Genomic DNA, 17,469 nt, shown 5'->3' on the forward strand with positions numbered 1-17,469 from the left:
CCGGGGCTCTGGCCCCGCCCCCTGAGCCCTCGGGACGGAGGTGGAGTGGATGCCGACCTCGCGATGCCGGGATACTCACAGCCTGATGCCGACAGTGGGGCTCTCCTGCCCGGACGCCGTGGAGAGCCGGGGGCGCTGGATTCCGCCATCGGAGGAGGGGGGAGCGAGACGGTGGCGGTATAGCCCGTCGTCGGATAGGACGGGAGGCGCTGTGGAAGGGGATGCCGGAGAGGAGGTGAGAGAGGGGGGGTGTGGTTTTGCCTCGGCCAGCTACTGAGAGGAGCTTCGGGCTTGTGCCGGAGGCCTATATATGTGGCACCTGCCCCAGGTAGGCCACAGGGACGCGGAGGTGCTGAGGGGCATGTGTGGAACTCCGCTACTCCTTGCTGGGATGTGGATAGACTGGCCCAGACCTTTTCTTGTGGATAGAGAGTGGAGCTGTTAGACGCTACATGTGATGAATATTTAACTGTGCAGGAGCCAGTGAGTTATTGCTCCCTTCTGGGGGGCAGATTTTCTTATTCAGCAGTCTCTCTGCATGGATGTGTTTTACATGAGGACAAACTGCCATGAAACCTACTCACGGATTCCCTCCAACTAGGTGAAACCATATATTAATACCACGGCAATTCTCCGAACAGCAGCAGCCCCTTGCACTGGCCCCACGTGGAATGGACAATATTGGATGCCTGACTCTCTGCCTGGTCACTCCTCCTAGCGATTTGGTGAGTGGCAGCTGCGGCAATGCATCTGTCCGGGTCTCCCCCCTCTTCCCCCTGTGATGGTTGGTAACTGTGGAGCGCCCATTGAAGTTTATTAAATGTCCTTATGAGGCAGACAAGTATATGATTAGCTTGGGGTGCTGTTTGGCTGCTGCACATGAGGAAGGAGCTACAGTGTGCCTAATTACAGTGATAGAGATGCTCCTGCTCTACCTGCTTGGGCTGAGCCCTAATGGACAATTGACGCCTCGGGGAACTGAGCTAACTGAGCAATGTGGGACTGACGCCCCCCCTCCCTCCTACCTTTAGGCATCTTTTACTTTTAGTCATGGAGACTCTCTGCCCATAATGAATGCTGTGTGGACTTTGAGGAGTATGGATGGTATAATTATGGTCACGTAGAGATACCTATGGCTTGCCATGCTGTAAAAATCGATGTTTTTGGAGGACTTATCCCCCCCCCCTCTCTCTCTTATACAGGAGAAACCGGGACTCTTGGACTAATTGAACAACTTGAACAACTTGGTCTCAGCAGAATTCCTCTCTCATGAAATTGGACCCCTCCCTGGACCCGATAAGATTAGTGACTCTGGGGGGTGATTGCACTGTCTACCAGGGGGAGCGTGAATACGCTAATGATTCTGTAGTTGCATACTAGTATGCTATACTTGGTGGTGGATATTTCTGGATCAGGGTGTGATACCCTAGGTTTTAAGCGCTCCTCAGAGCCATATGGGACTGTGAATTCTTACTTTTGTATGCTGTAAAGAACGGGATTTAAATTCTCGAGTGGGAGGGGCCTATGGTGTATAAAGTTGCTAAGTTGGTTCGTGATATCCCCGTAGTGATACATACATCCCACAAATATAAAGTGAAGAGAAATAGTGGGTGAAATGGCCCCTAAGGTGAACCCTTAAAATTCTCTTCCTACTCTGTGGGAGTGTCAGTATATGTTCACAGGAGGGCACCATTTGAGACTAAGAATGCAAAAGTAGATAAGTATGGTCGATATGTATTTCTTTATGGAATATGGGAAGATAGGGCAGTCATCTTGGCTTTTGTTTATATTCCTCCACCTTTTAGAGTGGATGTTCTGAGGGACCTTGTGAGCTATAGCGAAAGTAAGACACATTCGGCATTATGGATAGTTGGAGATTTGAACAATGTAATGGACCCTAGTATGGACAGATACAAATTAGGTAGGAATGTAGGGGGGAACGAAACAGCATTGGCGAGGTACTGTGGAGAGATGAATTGGGTAGATGGGTGGCGGAAACTAAACCCAGGAGTAAGACAGTACTCATGTTTTAGTACCTCATATAACACCGCCTCCCGAATTGACTTATGCCTGTGTGATAAGAATGCAATGACCTGGACCAGCAGGGTGCAGTATAAAGCTAAAACCCTATCGGACCATTGCCCAGTGGTGGTGGAAATTGGAGGCAAGGTAATGGGTGGGAAAAGGTTGGGCTTTCGGCTCAACCCCCACTGGATTGAATTAGTGGGCGATCAGGACTGGTTTAGACAGGAAATAGAGGCATTCTGGGAGATTAATCATAAGTCCGCAAATCCTCAGGTGGTATGGGATACTATGAAGGCATATTTGAGGGGCCTATATATAGGGCGAATCAATAAAAAAAAAAAAGGAATTCTCACAGGAAGAAACAGTACTGAATAGTAAAGTGGCAACATTAGAAGCAGGGATGGAAGAGGATAGTGGGGGGGAACAGCTGTTAGAACTGAAGGCAGCTCAAGAGGAATATAAAGAATATCTACTTAAAAAGGCACAAAATAAACTATTCTTCAGTGGGCAATTTAACTTCTTTGAGAAAGGGAAACCAAATAAGACACTGTCAAGATTACTTAAAAATCAAGGCGACGAATATGGTATTATGGCTCTGAGGAGGGAGGATGGTAGCATAACCACAGATAGAGAAGAAATAGCCCAAATGGTTGGCTCTTTTTTCTCCAATCTCTATTATGGACATTTATCAACGGGTTTAGTCAGGTTTTCTTTACTATAATTGTCGCAAAATTGTCTCAACTGCGACTACTCGATTTTTCGTGCGACATTTTGACTGGAAAGCGAGAAAAGCAAGTTTTCCTAAAATTTACTATGCAGTAATAATTTTAAAATGGACTACGGGTAGTCTGGTATTTATTAACTGCGACAGTCGCAACTGCGCAAAAAAAAGTCACAACAGCGTTAAAAATTGACTAAATTTACTCCAGCTCAAACATGGAGCAGAAAAAGCTACTACCAAAGTAAAAAAGGAAAAATTGCTTACGTGAAAGAAAATTATCAACAGGCTGAAACCAGTTAATAAATACGTCGCACATAAGCAAAAAAAAAGTAAGGAAAAAATTACTAAAAAAAAGAATACATAAGGAAACATTGATAAATGTCCCTCTATATGAGCAGCAATATTAATAGGGCGGAGGTAGCGGAATTCCTGAGGGGAATTAATATTCCAAGCTTGACAGAGGATGTCAGGGACTCCCTGGATGACCCAATTTCCCTCCAGGAATTGGAGGAGGCATTGGCATCAATCCAAGGGAATACATGCCCCGGGTCTGACGGCATTCCCTTCCAGATATATAGGATATATTCAACTCTGCTACTTCCAAAACTGCTGGGTATCATTAATGAATCCTGGAGGGGGGGGGGGGGGGGTTCTCCCTAAATCTATGTGTGAGGCTAATATTAGACTCATTAGGAAAAAAGATAAGGATCCCTTGGATTTGGGCTCATATCGTCCTATCTCCTTGCTTAACACAGATATAAAGATAATAGCGAAAGCACTGGCAAAGAGGTTGGAAAAAGTAGTGGAGGTAGTGGTGGGCGGTGACCAGGGAGGGTTTAGGTCAGGAAGAACGGTTCATGACAATATCCTTCATGTGTATGAAGCAATCCAGAGTGGATCCCGGGGCCCCCGCTCCATTCTGTCATTGGATGCTACTAAAGCTTTTGACAGTGTGGAGTGGGGATACCTCTGGGAAGTTTTGAAGCGGGTTGGGATGGGCCTGAGGTTTTTGAGTTATATTCAGCTACTATACACTAACCCCGAGGCGAGTGTGGTGGTGGATGGAACTCCCTCCTACCCATTCAAACTAAGTAGAGGAACAAGGCAGGGCTGCCCCCTCTCACCCTTTTTATTTTTAATTTATATTGAACCCTTAGCGGCTTGGATAAGAGATAATGATGTTTATGAGGGATTTGGAGTAAACGAAGAGAAGAGTAAGATCTTGTTATTTGCAGATGATATCCTCCTTTTTGTAACTAACCCACAAGAAAAAATACATCGTATCATTAAGATGTTCGAGGCATTTGCCCCTCTATCTGGGTTGGAGATAAATTGGAGTAAATCTACTATGCTCCCCCTGGATGAAGATATGGGGGAGACGGTGGGAAGACTATCCGTGTTAAAAAAAAAAAGAATGTTTCCTGTATCTGGGAGTAAAAATAGCAGCCACGAATGATAGGTTTGTGATTAACAATATACGGCCCCTTTTGAATAGTTTAGCGAAGAGAGTAGAAGTATGGATTAAAATGCCCTTCTCTATGTCAGAAAGGATGGAGATAATAAAAATGGTGGTCCTCCCACAGATCCTTTTTTTTCTTGCTGCCTCGCCAGTGTGGATCGGCAAATGCTGGTTCCGGAAGATAGAAGTGATACTGGGTAGATTGCTATGGGGAAGAAAAAGGGTTCGTCTGAAGTACAGATATTTTATGGCCCCTGGAGATAGGGGGGGATTGGATATGCCCAATTTTTTTGTCTATTACATGGCCGCGCAGTTGGTACGAATCGTGAATTGGAGAAATTCTAGATATCAGGAGAAGACTGTAATAGATAAGGAGAAAGTGAACATATATGAGGTGTTGGAATTAGATGATTATGAGGAGAGTGGGTCAAACAACACGATGTTATGGTATAAATATAGGAAAGTATGGGAAAGATTAAAGGGAGAATTACATGTAGGAAATAGTTTTGGGTTCACACCCCTATGGGGTAACAATAAATTTAAAGAATTGGTGAATTGTGAGTCAACTTTCTGGGATAGTAAGGGTATAAAACGACTGGAACAACTATTTGATAAAGGACAACTCTTCATTTGAGTACATTAAAAGGGGGTATGATATTAGTGATAACGATTGGCTGTACTATTGGCAAGTTAGTCATGCAGTCCATAACACGATAGATAAGGAGATATATGTAGCACAGAAACACAATTTCATAGAAGCACTAACTCAAATAGAGCACTTTAAAAAAAAAGGAATTTCAATTTTGTATGTTGTTGATTAGACATACTCTTGGATGTAAACAAGTATCGATTTGGCTTCTATGGCTTTTGCTTTTCTTCCAATTGGTGATGTTGTTTTATCGGATTTGTACAATGTATCTTTTGTAATTGTTTAATATTAAAATAAAAATATATATAAAAAAAAAAAAGGTTTCTGCCATTCATAACAGTGATATGGTTTTGACTTTTGTTCAAATATTACTAAGTTATACTTGGCCCCAATGCTTAGGACTGCCACCAGCTAGGGGAACCCCATAAGTGGGGGTGTGATGGTCACATGTTGCTCCCAAGAAACTGCTACAAAAACAGTGTTCTACTCAGTCAAGATAATGTAAACACAATTCACAAAATTATACAACCAGCATACATAATCCATTTCTGTCCCATTGGGCTGTGCACCAGAATTTGTTCCGTTGTTCGTCCTTTGTCCACAACTTCATTTTACAATTCTCTCCTAGCATATTGTGTGCCATAAAATACTGAACAATTTTTGTCCACATACTAATTTATGTGTACGATACTAGAATTCATAGGTGGGAATGCCCACTTTTTGAGATAAATAATAAATGTATAAATAATCAATTATTACTGAGAATTAGGGCTGCAATGATAATTGATGAAATCGATAAAATTCGATAACGGGATTCGTTGTCGACGAATCCAGTTATCGAATAATCGTCCGATTCGTTGCAAAGGGATGCTGGCAGTCATGAGGTTGCTGCAGGCGGGTGCGGGCGGTCAGGAGCTATGTCTGCAGGTCCTGCAAATCCCACACCGCCGCAGCCTCTTTAAGTTAACAGTACCTGACTCCTGACCCCTAGTCCCAGAGCCCAGGCAGGTGCCGCTGGATGCAGTTGCGGCACAATTGCTGTGGGATCAGCTGCTGCTCACAGTTCTGGAGCTGCACACCGAGCTGCTGGAGACCGACAGGGAGCTGCCCCGGCTCCGGGACTACTTCTCCAATCCTGACAACTTTGAGAGGCCAACAACGGGAGCTCCACCCATAGCGGGCATCAGTAACCCCATCGGCAGTGGACAGCAGAGTGAGTGACCCGGTGACAGGGGGCGGGGCGTGCTGTGGGCGGCTGTCAGCTGGGCTGCAGATATTCCTGGTGTGGAAGGAGATAGTGACAGATGGACGGCACCCCCGATACACTGGGATGTGTAGGGTGGAAGCCATATTGGTGTGTGTCTCTGTCATTATAGTCTGCAATAGTAAGCTTGGTTGGGCCAGTATCAGTATATAGGTGTAAGGTGGCATGTGTCACCACTGCTGTGCCCCTACTATTTGTATAGCCTATGTGACATCATAGCATGGGTCTGGTGGTACCAGTATAAGTATATAGTGTGTACTACATACACACTGCTATACACATGGGGGTATGTGCAGAACATTTTCACCTTAGTGTCTGTCTGTATTACTACATAGGCTGTACTACAGATATTGGTGCAATGCTCTGCAGTCTGCACATCCTCCATGTGTACAGGAGTGCTATATAAAAAGTGTAAAGTAAGAAAAAAAGTTTAAGGCTTCTTTCACACTACCGTTATGACACAGCAGTGTGACGGCCATCGGGAAAGCTGGGCAAAATGGCAGGAGAAAAATTACTGCTTGCGCCGTCTTTCTCTCCCGCTATTCCCTTCAAAAAACAATGGTGCCCGACGGCCACCATAATAGCAAATTGGAGCAGTCAGCACCCGTTGTTGCTCCCAGTCACAAGAACAGCAGTTAAAGTCACACACACAAAAAAAAAAAAAAAAAAGACTTCAAAGGCCATTCTAGACAGGGAGCAACAGCAGTGTGAGAGGGGCCTTTTTTTCCTATCGCTATACTAAAAAAAAAATTACAAAAATATTTTTTTTTTACATATTTGATACTGCCGCATGGCTAACTGTCTGAACTATTAAAATGTAAGTATGGTAAAATGGTTAACATTTTATTTTAATAGTTCAGACAGTTACCCATGCGGCAACATCAAATTTACGCCAATTGCTGCACAGGATCATTAATATTCCGGGGTAAAACGTTAAAAATAAAAAAAGTCCAAACTTTCTGCTGTTTGGTCAGATCGCATGCTAGAAACTTTTAATGTGGCCATTGTACATACTTTTTCAAGTAGAATCAGCGAACCCCCTTTTTTTTGCATTTTGATGTTTTTCCGATTAATCGATGGGATAATCGACCAACTAATAGATTTAAAAAATAATTGTTAGCTGCAGCCCTCCTGAGAACAATAATAAATGTGTTGCATGCATAAATAATGTGCAATTACCACCAATATTTGTCCAGTGACCCCAATGTCTATAAAGATATCATTACAAAATTGTAGACGTCTAACACAGGACAGATAAAGGAAATTTAGCTATATGATACTGTAAATGCAACAAGGATGTAATGTATGTAATGGATACAGTAAGTGGAATAGATAGAAAATGTCAGCAGGATGATCGGAAGTGTTCTGTGGTGAACAGATAGTAGAATACATGGCTCTTATTGGTGACATCTTGTCAAAACCCAGGGGCTTCTAGTAACCATTGAATTTGGATTTTTTTTGTATAAAATGAGAATTATTATTGTATTAATAGTTATCAAACATTAACAAATATATATATATATTTTTTTTTAATCAAAAACCTCAGTTGTAAAAATTAAAAAAAGCACCAGAACACAGTGACAACCGGATATAAAAAGCACATGCAGTTTTGCAATGTTACATACTACTTTGGATGCCTTTACGGTTTATTTACAAATATTGAGGATTCATTTCTGCTACAATGCTGGATGGAGTTTTTACTGACCCCATTTCTATGGTCAAAGAAAAAAATCAGCAAGAAATTTTATAAATATAAAATGTATATCTTCCTAATATATTTTATTATCAGTATTATATACTGTTATCAGTTATCAAACTTCTCTCTCCCTTATCAAGCTTCTAGCTCAGTTTTGTCCTGAAGCTCAATCAGGGATCAAATTACAAGCAATGCAAGTCTATGGAAGGGGGAGATAGAGAGAGATTGACCGTAAGACTGACACTGACTCTGTATCTAAGAGATCTGGGCAGTTTAGACTGCTCACTGCTTCTTTATCATGCCTTTCAAGCTGTGGCTGTATGTCCTCCTCTGTGTGCACAGTGTATACAGCTACAGACGTGCAGGATCTCCACCTCTAAGTGTACAGTGTATAGAGACATAGAAGTTCCGGATGTCTTCTCTTGTGTTTGAGCAGTGAATAGAGACACAAAAGTGCAAAATCTCCTCCTCTGTGTGTACAGTGTATAGAAATACAGAACAGCAGGATCTCCTCCTCTGTCTGTACAGTGTATAGAGATATAGAAGTGCAGGATCTCCTCCTCTCTGTGTACAGTGTATAGAGAAATAGAAGTGCAGGATCTTCTCCTCTGTGTACAGTGTATAGAGACATAGAAGTTCAGGATCTCCTCCTCTGTGTGTACAGTGTATAGAGATATAGACATGCAGGATCTCCTCCTCTGTGTACAGTGTATAGAGACATAGAGTTACAGAATATCCTCCTCCGGGTGTACAGTGTATAGAGACATAGAAGTGCAGGATCTCCCCTTCTATGTACAGTGTATAGAGAAATAGAAGTGCAGGATCTTATCCTCTGTGTACAGTGTATAGAGACACAGAGGAGGAGATCCTGCACTTATATGTCTCTATACACTGTACATAGAGGGTGGAGATCCTGCATGTCCATGTACAGTGTATAGAGACATAGAAGTGCAGTATCTCCTCCTCTGTGTGTACAGTGTATTGAGACATAGAAGTGCAGGTTCTCCTCCTGTGTGTACAGTGTATGGAGACATAGAAGTGCAGGATCTCCTCCTCTGTGTGTACAGTGTATAGAGACACAGAACTACAGAATCTCCTCCTCTGTGTGTACAGTGTATAGAGACATAGAAGTGCAGGATCTCCTCCTCTCTGTGTGTACAGTGTATAGAGACATAGAAGTGCAGTATCTCCTCCTCTGTGTGTACAGTGTATTGAGACATAGAAGTACAGGTTCTCCTCCTGTGTGTACAGTGTATAGAGACATAGAAGTGCAGGATCTCCTCCTCTGTGTGTACAGTGTATAGAGACATAGAAGTGCAGGATCTCCTCCTCTGTGTGTACAGTGTATAGAGACATAGAAGTGCAGGATCTCCTCCTCTGTGTGTACAGTGTATTGAGACATAGAAGTGCAGGTTCTCCTCCTGTGTGTACAGTGTATTGAGACATAGAAGTACAGGTTCTCCTCCTGTGTGTACAGTGTATGGAGACATAGAAGTGCAGGATCTCCTCCTCTGTGTGTACAGTGTATAGAGACATAGAACTACAGAATCTCCTCCTCTGTGTGTACAGTGTATAGAGACATAGAAGTGCAGGATCTCCTCCTCTCTGTGTGTACAGTGTATAGAGACATAGAACTACAGAATCTCCTCCTCTGTGTGTACAGTGTATAGAGACATAGAAGTGTAGGACCCCCTCCTCTGTGTGTACAGTGTATTGAGACATAGAAGTGCAGGTTCTCCTCCTGTGTGTACAGTGTATAGAGACATAGAAGTGCAGGATCTCCTCCTCTGTGTGTACAGTGTATAGAGACATAGAACTACAGAATCTCCTCCTCTGTGTGTACAGTGTATAGAGACATAGAAGTGCAGGATCTCCTCCTCTCTGTGTGTACAGTGTATAGAGACATAGAAGTGCAGGATCTCCTCCTCTGTGTATAGAGACATAGAAGTGAAGGATCTCCTCCTCTGTGTGTGTACAGTGTATAGAGACATAGAAGTGCAGGATCTCCTCCTCTGTGTATAGAGACATAGAAGTGAAGGATCTCCTCCTCTGTGTACAGTGTATAGAGATATAGAAGTACAGGATCTCCTCCTCTCTGTGTGCACAGTGTATAGAGACATAGAACTACAGAATCTCCTCCTCTGTGTGTACAGTGTATAGAGACATAGAAGTGCAGGATCTCCTCCTCTCTGTGTGTACAGTGTATAGAGACATAGAACTACAGAATCTCCTCCTCTGTGTGTACAGTGTATAGAGACATAGAAGTGTAGGACCCCCTCCTCTGTGTGTACAGTGTATAGAGACATAGAAGTGCAGGATCTCCTCCTCTCTGTGTACAGTGTATAGAGACATAGAAGTGCAGGATCTCCTCCTCTGTGTGTACAGTGTATTGAGACATAGAAGTGCAGGTTCTCCTCCTGTGTGTACAGTGTATAGCGACATAGAAGTACAGAATCTCCTCCTCTGTGTGTACAGTGTATAGAGACATAGAAGTGCAGGATGTCCTCCTATATGTGTACAGTGTATAGAGACATAGAAGTGCAGGATGTCCTCCTATATGTGTACAGTGTATAGAGACATAGAAGTACAGAATCTCCTCCTGTGTGTACAGTGTATAGAGACATAGAAGTGCAGGATCTCCTCCTCTGTGTGTACAGTGTATAGAGACATAGAAGTGCAGGATCTCCTCCTCTGTGTGTACAGTGTATAGAGACATACAAGTACAGAATCTCCACCTCTGTGTGTACAGTGTATAGAGACATAGAACTACAGAATCTCCTCCTCTGTGTGTACAGTGTATAGAGACATAGAAGTGCAGGATCTCCTCCTCTCTGTGTACAGTGTATAGCGACATAGAAGTACAGAATCTCCTATTCTGTGTGTACAGTGTATAGAGACATAGAAGTGCAGGATCTCCTCCTCTGTGTCTGTACAGTGTATAGCAGTGTTTTCCAACCAGGTGCCTCTAGCCATTGCAAAACTACAAATCCCAGCATGCCCGGACAGACCTTGGCTGTCTGGGCATGCTGGGAATTGTAGTCTTGCAACAGCTGGTGGCAACCTGTTTGGGAAATACTGGTGCATAGAGATACAGAAGTATAGGATCTTCTCCTCTGTGTGTGCAGTGTATAGACACACAGAAATGCAGGCAAACATCATAGACGTTAGGCTCTGCCCATCAGCTCTGGGAGAATTAAAGTTTGATGACGTGTGCAGAGCAGAAATCTGCTAAAAATGCCATATGCAAGTCTTATAATGCCCACATATAGTGCTGCTCACAAACATAGGGCAGCTTTTTTTGATAAGTCATCAGAAAGTCACGCTTTATTATGTTCAATAGAGCTAATCTCTTATTGCAAAAAAACAAGGTGAAGACCGGCATGTCGGCTGCAGATTTCCCTGACATTCCAAAATAGATTTGATCAATTGCAAATCCCGCCCAGAAAGAAAACCTTTAGCTGTGCTGCCTAATAATGAAGCAATATGTATCAATATGGAAGGTACTACAGTGTATCTATGCAGATTACTGTAAATATGTATCAGGCTAGTTTTCCACTTTTTTTTTTTTTTGCAAAAACCCCAATAAAAATGCCCATTCTGCCGCATGGCGTTTTGTTTTTGTTATAAAAAAATAATAATAATTAAAAAAAGCAGCGGCCAGATGTTAGCTGCAAGTCAGCATTTTTCAGCTATTTTTGGCTCCTTGGCAGTTTTTCAAAAACGACCTCTTGTTGAGATTTTGCGTTTTTTTTTTTAAAGGAAAATCTTGGCGTTTTCCTCCCATAGAAGTCTATGGGAGTGAAAAAACGCCAAGAAAAACGCCATGTGGGTTCTCACTTTGGCGTTTTTGCAGGAGTTTTTTTTTATTCTTTTGAACACCTTTTTTAATAAAATTTCGTAGGGTACCATTAAAAGAAGTTATTAAAAAAGAAAAAAAAAAAAAAAACAGTAGTGATGGAAAAAATTGTATTTAACAAAGTTTATCTTTTTTATGACGGAATTTGTATTAATTTTTAAACAGGGATCAATATATGTGGGCGGGCAGGGAACTAAAAATGTAGCCGACAATAATAAAAATATAGAAAGGGGGCATTTAAAAATAATATATTTGTTATAATTAATTATGTTAAACTTTTTATTAATAAAGTATTTTTAATAATGTGTTGAATAAAGTGTGTGTGTGTTTTCAACTTTTTTCACTTTCTTAATTTTTTACATGTTTTAGGTAGTACATGTACTAACTGACAGATCGCCCTGGGTGTCACTTTTTACACCCGTTGCGATCCTCCTGTACAATGTATAGATTCGGCCGGCCGCTCTTCTATGGTCCCCTGCACTGTCGTATATATACACCAATTTATAAATTTATATTTCCCACAGAGATTGGCCAGATAGTTCCAGCTAATCACAACTCTCTGTGGGAAATATGAATAGGTGTATATATAAGTCAGTGCAGGGGACCATAGAAGAAGAGCGTCCGGCCACCTGTCCACATCTATACATTATACAGGAGGATCGCAACGGGTGTCAGAAGTGACACCCGCTGTGATCTTTCCTTAACTGCAGGTACTAATGCTCCCAACATGGAGCACACTCTGCTCCATGCTGGGAGCTGTAGTATCTGCATTAATAGACAGATCGCAACAGGTGTCAGAAGTGACATCCACTGTGATCTATTAGTACAGGTACTACAACTACCAGCATGGAGCAGAGTGTGCTCCATGTTGGGAGCAGTAGTACCTGCAGTAAGGGACAGATCGCAGCAAGTGTCACTCCTGACACCTTTTGCGATTCTCCTGATGTGAATTTCGGGACTCAGCTGTGCTAATGGCTACAGAGCCGGGAGAACAGCTGATGCTGAGCAGTAGATATACATCGTATATCTACTGCCCAGCAAGAACTTACACTGAGCCTACAATGTATATACAGTATACACATTTCTGGCTCCCTTAACCCCTTGCTGAGCGCTATGCGTCAGCCCAGTAAGAAAAGAGTTCACTTACACTGACAGTGAAGGTTAACCCTTTGGGCGTTATAAGAAATATACAGCTATCTATAGATAGCTGTATATAATGTATACAGAAGAGGAGATCCCCTTACCTCCCTAGCTCCCTGTCCCTGCCGGGACCATCTAGCTACGCCTCCTGGTGATGACGTCATTAGGGGCGGGGCTACAGACGGGAGGCAAAGTGGTAAGTATGAGGCTCGGTTCACATTGTATGTTTTGTATAATGTGAACAGACCCTGCTGCCAGTGTCTTCCCAGACCGGGAGACTCCAGCTGTTGCTAAACTACAACTCCCAGTCTGGGCATGCTGGGAGTTGTAGTTTTGCAACAAAAGGAGGCTCTCTGTTTGGGAAGACATTGCATTTTATGCGCTCTCCCCAGGGGAGAGCGCCAAAAATGTCCTAACTCATTTTTTATGTTTGTTTTTTTTTCTTCTCATTTCAGATCCGTGTATGCAGAGGACTGCGGTGGATTTGGTGGATTACGGCGACAAACTAGATTTTTTTTCTTTTAAAATGGTTAACGAGGGCTGTGGGGGAGTGTTTTTTAAAATAAAATAATTTTTCCAATGTGTTTTTTTTTATTGAATTTTCAGGCTTAGTAGTGGAAGCCGTCTTATTGACAAAATCCATTACTTAGCCATGGCTTAGCGTTAGCCCCAAAAACAGCTAGCGCTAACCCTCAATTATTACCCCGGTACCCACTGCCACAGGGGTGTCAGGAAGAGCCAGTACCAACAGGCCCAGAGCATCAAAAATGGGGCTCCTGGGCATAGGCGGTAACAGGCTGGCGTTATTTAGGCTGGGGAGGGCCAATATCAATGGTCCTCGCCCACCCTGGTAATGTTTGGCTGTTGCTCCTTGGTTGGTATCTGGCTGAGAATAAAAATACGGGGAACCCTATCTGCTTTTTTCATAAATAAATAAAGAAAGAAAAAAAAAAAAAACACATAGGGTTCCCCGTATTTTTATTCTCAGCCAGATACCAACCAAGCAGCAACAGCCTAACATTACCAGGGTGGGTGAGGACCATTGTTATCGGCTCTCCCCAGCCTAAATTACGCAGCCTGTTACCGCCTAGGCCCAGGAGCGCCATTTTTCACACTCTGGGCCTGTTGGTACGGGCTTTTCCCGGGGGGGTTAATGCTAGCTGTTTTTGGGGCTAATGCTAAGCCCTGGCTTAGTAATGGATTCAGTCAATAAAACCGGCTTCCACTACTAAGCCTGAAAATTAATAAAAAATAAAAAAAACACGGCACATTGGAAAAATTATTCTATTTTAAAAAACACTCCCCCACAGCCCTTGTTAACCATTTTATTAAAAGGAAAAAAAAAATCTAGTTCATAGCCGTAATCCACAGAATCCGCCATAATCCTCTGCATACACGGATCTCAAATGAGAAGAAAAAAGAAACACAAAAAATGAGTTAGGACATTTTTGGCACTCTCTCCGCAGTGGAGAGCACCCAAAATGCAATGTCTTCCCAAACAGAGAGCCTGCAATTGTTGCAAAACTGCAAGATAGATAGCTGTATATAGTGTATACCACCCAAAATGGCTATAGGAGCAGGGAGTCCTGTCAGTCTGGTGACAGGATTCCCGACGCCTGTACAATATACACGCATACACCCCTGTATACTATATGGCCGGGGGGGGGGGGGGGGGTGAGTAGTGATTCTATACATCACTCCTCATCTCCTTACACTCTGTGGACTGGGCGCTCAGCATCCGACCCACAGAGTGGTACCTGAAGGAGTTTCCACATACCAGAAAACACGTGGAAACCTAGCCTCAGTGTATATGAACAAGGTATATGGCAGCTGTAATAACTAAAAACAAGTGGAAACCTTGCCTCAGTGTATATGAACAAGGTATATGGCAGCTGTAATATCATAATACTGGTTGGAACCCAGATATAAAAAAAAAAACACATATAAAACCATAAAGAAGTCTGAAAAGAATTGAAACAGCTAGACAATTCAAGGCATTCAGTTTAATGGTGAATATTTTTACCTCAAGGGAACTATGCTTGTGTTCAGATGTGTCGTCCATAGAGCTGAAAGTGATGCACAATTACAAAACCAGCAGCCGTAGTGTTTATTTCTACTTTCATTATTACACAACAATGTGTTGTACCTGCTATCCACGTATTCTGTGGTTATAGAACAGACTTATTAGCAAAAAATAAGCCTATGAGAAAACAGCCATGCATGCGGTATTTCAAGCTGCAATGTGCAAAACAGTAAAACCGCAGATTAACAAAATACAAACCCACCGTGTGAACCAAGCTACTCATCTATGTAAATGGTAAGAACCGGTATTCAAGTGACAATCACATACATTATATAGACAAAAATTCCATCCCAAAATCATTGAATTTAGAGGTTTAAGGCCATGTTCACACGGAGGAATATCTGAAAAAAAATTACGAATGGACATTCTGCTGCAGCAGAGTTCTACTGATTTTAATGGGATTCTGCTGCATTGTGTACACAGTGGAATTTCCGCGATTCCGAAACCAGCGTCTGCAGAAAGAATAGAAATCTAAATTCTTTTGGTTGATTACGGTTGAAAATGTATGGCAGTGTATGAGTTGTCACGTTTCCAAATGGTCCTAGCGCCCACTGTATATTCCAATATGCGGAATGTCCACCTGTGTTTTCCAGGCGGACATTCTGCACATTTTTCAGCAATGTGAACCTGGCTTAAAGGGGTACTCCGCTGCTCAGCGTTTGGAACAAACTGTTCCAAACGCTGGAGCCGTGAGCTTGTGGCGTCATAGCTCGCACCCTCATGCCGACACGACTCGCCCCCTCAATGCAAGTCTATGGGAGGGGGCATGACTGTAGTAGCAGGTGCAGCAGGAAGGAGGGTAAAAGCAGTAGCAGGTGCAGAAGGAGGGAGGGTGAAAGCAGTAGCAGGTGCAGCAGGAGGGAGGGTGAAAGCAGTAGCAGGTGCAGCAGGAGGGAGGGTGAAAGCAGTAGCAGGTGCAGCAGAAGGGAGGGTGAAAGCAGTAGCAGGTGCAGCAGGAGGGAGGGTGAAAGCAGTAGCAGGTGCAGCAGGAGGGAGGATGACATGAGGTGCAACAAGGGGCATGGAACTGGAAGCACAATTTTTTCATGTGCCACCTGGGCAGGAGCATGCTGCAGGGCAGGGACTGGCCTACACACACATGGCAGAGCCCCAAGCACTGACCTGGTTGGCGGCTGCACTGCAGGGCTCTCTCTTTAGCTGCCTCCTTACTGTCTTCCTCGCTCCTTAGCACCGCTTCTATTGCAGATTAGTAGGGTAAATAGCGACTTAGGCCAGGACACATCCTCCACTATCACTACACAGCCAAAGTCTTTTACATTCAGGAAGCAACACAGGAGCCTCTGAATAAGGAAGTGGGGGGAGGAGCAATCATTGACCACCACCAGAGGCAGCATAGAGCAGAGTCCCTCTCCGCACAGGCGGCACAAGACTAAATTAAAAGGGGATAAACCAGTTGCCGAGTGTATCTAATTGCCACACACCATTGTCAGTGCTCGGGCGGACAAACACCCAGGCACCATGATGAAATAGTCACCATGGTGAACGGACATCTGGGATTTGTCGATGCCTTGCCTATACAATCCATTGGAGATTACGGGCACTGCAAAATACTGTGTGAAAAGATCCTTTTGCCTTCAAAATGGTGCCATCAAAAGTACTGCTTATTGTACAAAGTATGACCCCATATACAGCTAGTCAAGAAAAAAACTGGATGTAAAACAAAAAGGAAAAACAAGCATTTGTGTCCATGAGACCAAAACTGCTCTCAAGGGATTTAAAGGGCCTTTGGGTTTATTGCTTTTATTACAGAAGTAGAGGTAACATTTCTGAACATGACACATTTATAGAAAAATATAGAAAAAGTTACTGTAGGTTATTGTCTGGTATAAAAACAACATTTACCCTTAATATAAAAGTAAGTGATGAGGAAGCGCCTACATACCTTGTGAGGTCTCCTGGTACTTGAGTTTTATTTCTCGCAGAAGCTCTTCAGTTGCTGACGGCAATGTAAGCTCCATGTCCGTGGTACACGAGTCCCCAGGACCATCACAGCTCGCAGAGGATGGGGGACGCTGTTGTACTAAAAGGAACAGAATAATCACTACAATAAGAGAAGAAAGGAAGGAAATAATGAAAAATATTGGGAAGTTTGGATGTTGGCCCGGCCTATATGTGCTTCTTATAAATGAAAGTGATGCACGTCTTTTAAAAGTTGGCACATCATGCACAGAATTTTTAGACAAAACCAACCAGAAAAATGTCAGGCACAGTTTCATATATTGCTCTCCCCCACGATCTAGGAGCTAATAATGTCAATCTTAGCCAGTATGGTATCTTCTTGGATTAGGACACTGTTTGCAGATGTCTAGGCTGCCTTTTCAGACAAATCCATAGGGCAGTGCTTCCCAACCAGGGTGCCTACAGCTGTTGCAAAACTACAACTCCCAGCAACTTTGGTTGTCCGGGCATGCTGGTAGTTGTAGTTTTGTAACAGCTGGAGGCACCCTGGTTGATAAACAGTGCCATAGGGTATGTTAACACTGCAGAAATTCTGCGAGAAATTCAGTTGCTAAATTTCCTCAATGGATTTGCACCTTCCAAAATTATCCACAGCA

The 17,469-nt window shown here is 43.1% G+C and overlaps 1 protein-coding gene across 5 annotated transcripts in view; it reads right to left on the reverse strand.

Annotated features, from left to right (window-relative positions):
* The window catches only part of ZSWIM7 (zinc finger SWIM-type containing 7), a 151,092-nt gene that overhangs the window by 99,297 nt on the left and 34,326 nt on the right, over positions 1–17,469 (reverse strand). For 3 of the 5 annotated variants that reach the window (XM_056559158.1, XM_056559159.1, XM_056559155.1), the window contains exon 2: positions 16,797–16,934. In XM_056559158.1, the coding sequence (XP_056415133.1) occupies positions 16,797–16,872 (76 nt within the window). In that variant the 5' untranslated portion in view covers positions 16,873–16,934. Of the gene's footprint in view, positions 1–16,796; positions 16,956–17,469 lie in introns of all 5 variants that reach the window. The other 2 variants (XM_056559157.1, XM_056559156.1) reach the window with 1 other exon arrangement.

This window comes from Hyla sarda, chromosome 2 (genome assembly GCF_029499605.1).
Source record: "Hyla sarda isolate aHylSar1 chromosome 2, aHylSar1.hap1, whole genome shotgun sequence".
NCBI classification, from domain to species: Eukaryota; Metazoa; Chordata; class Amphibia; order Anura; family Hylidae; genus Hyla; species Hyla sarda.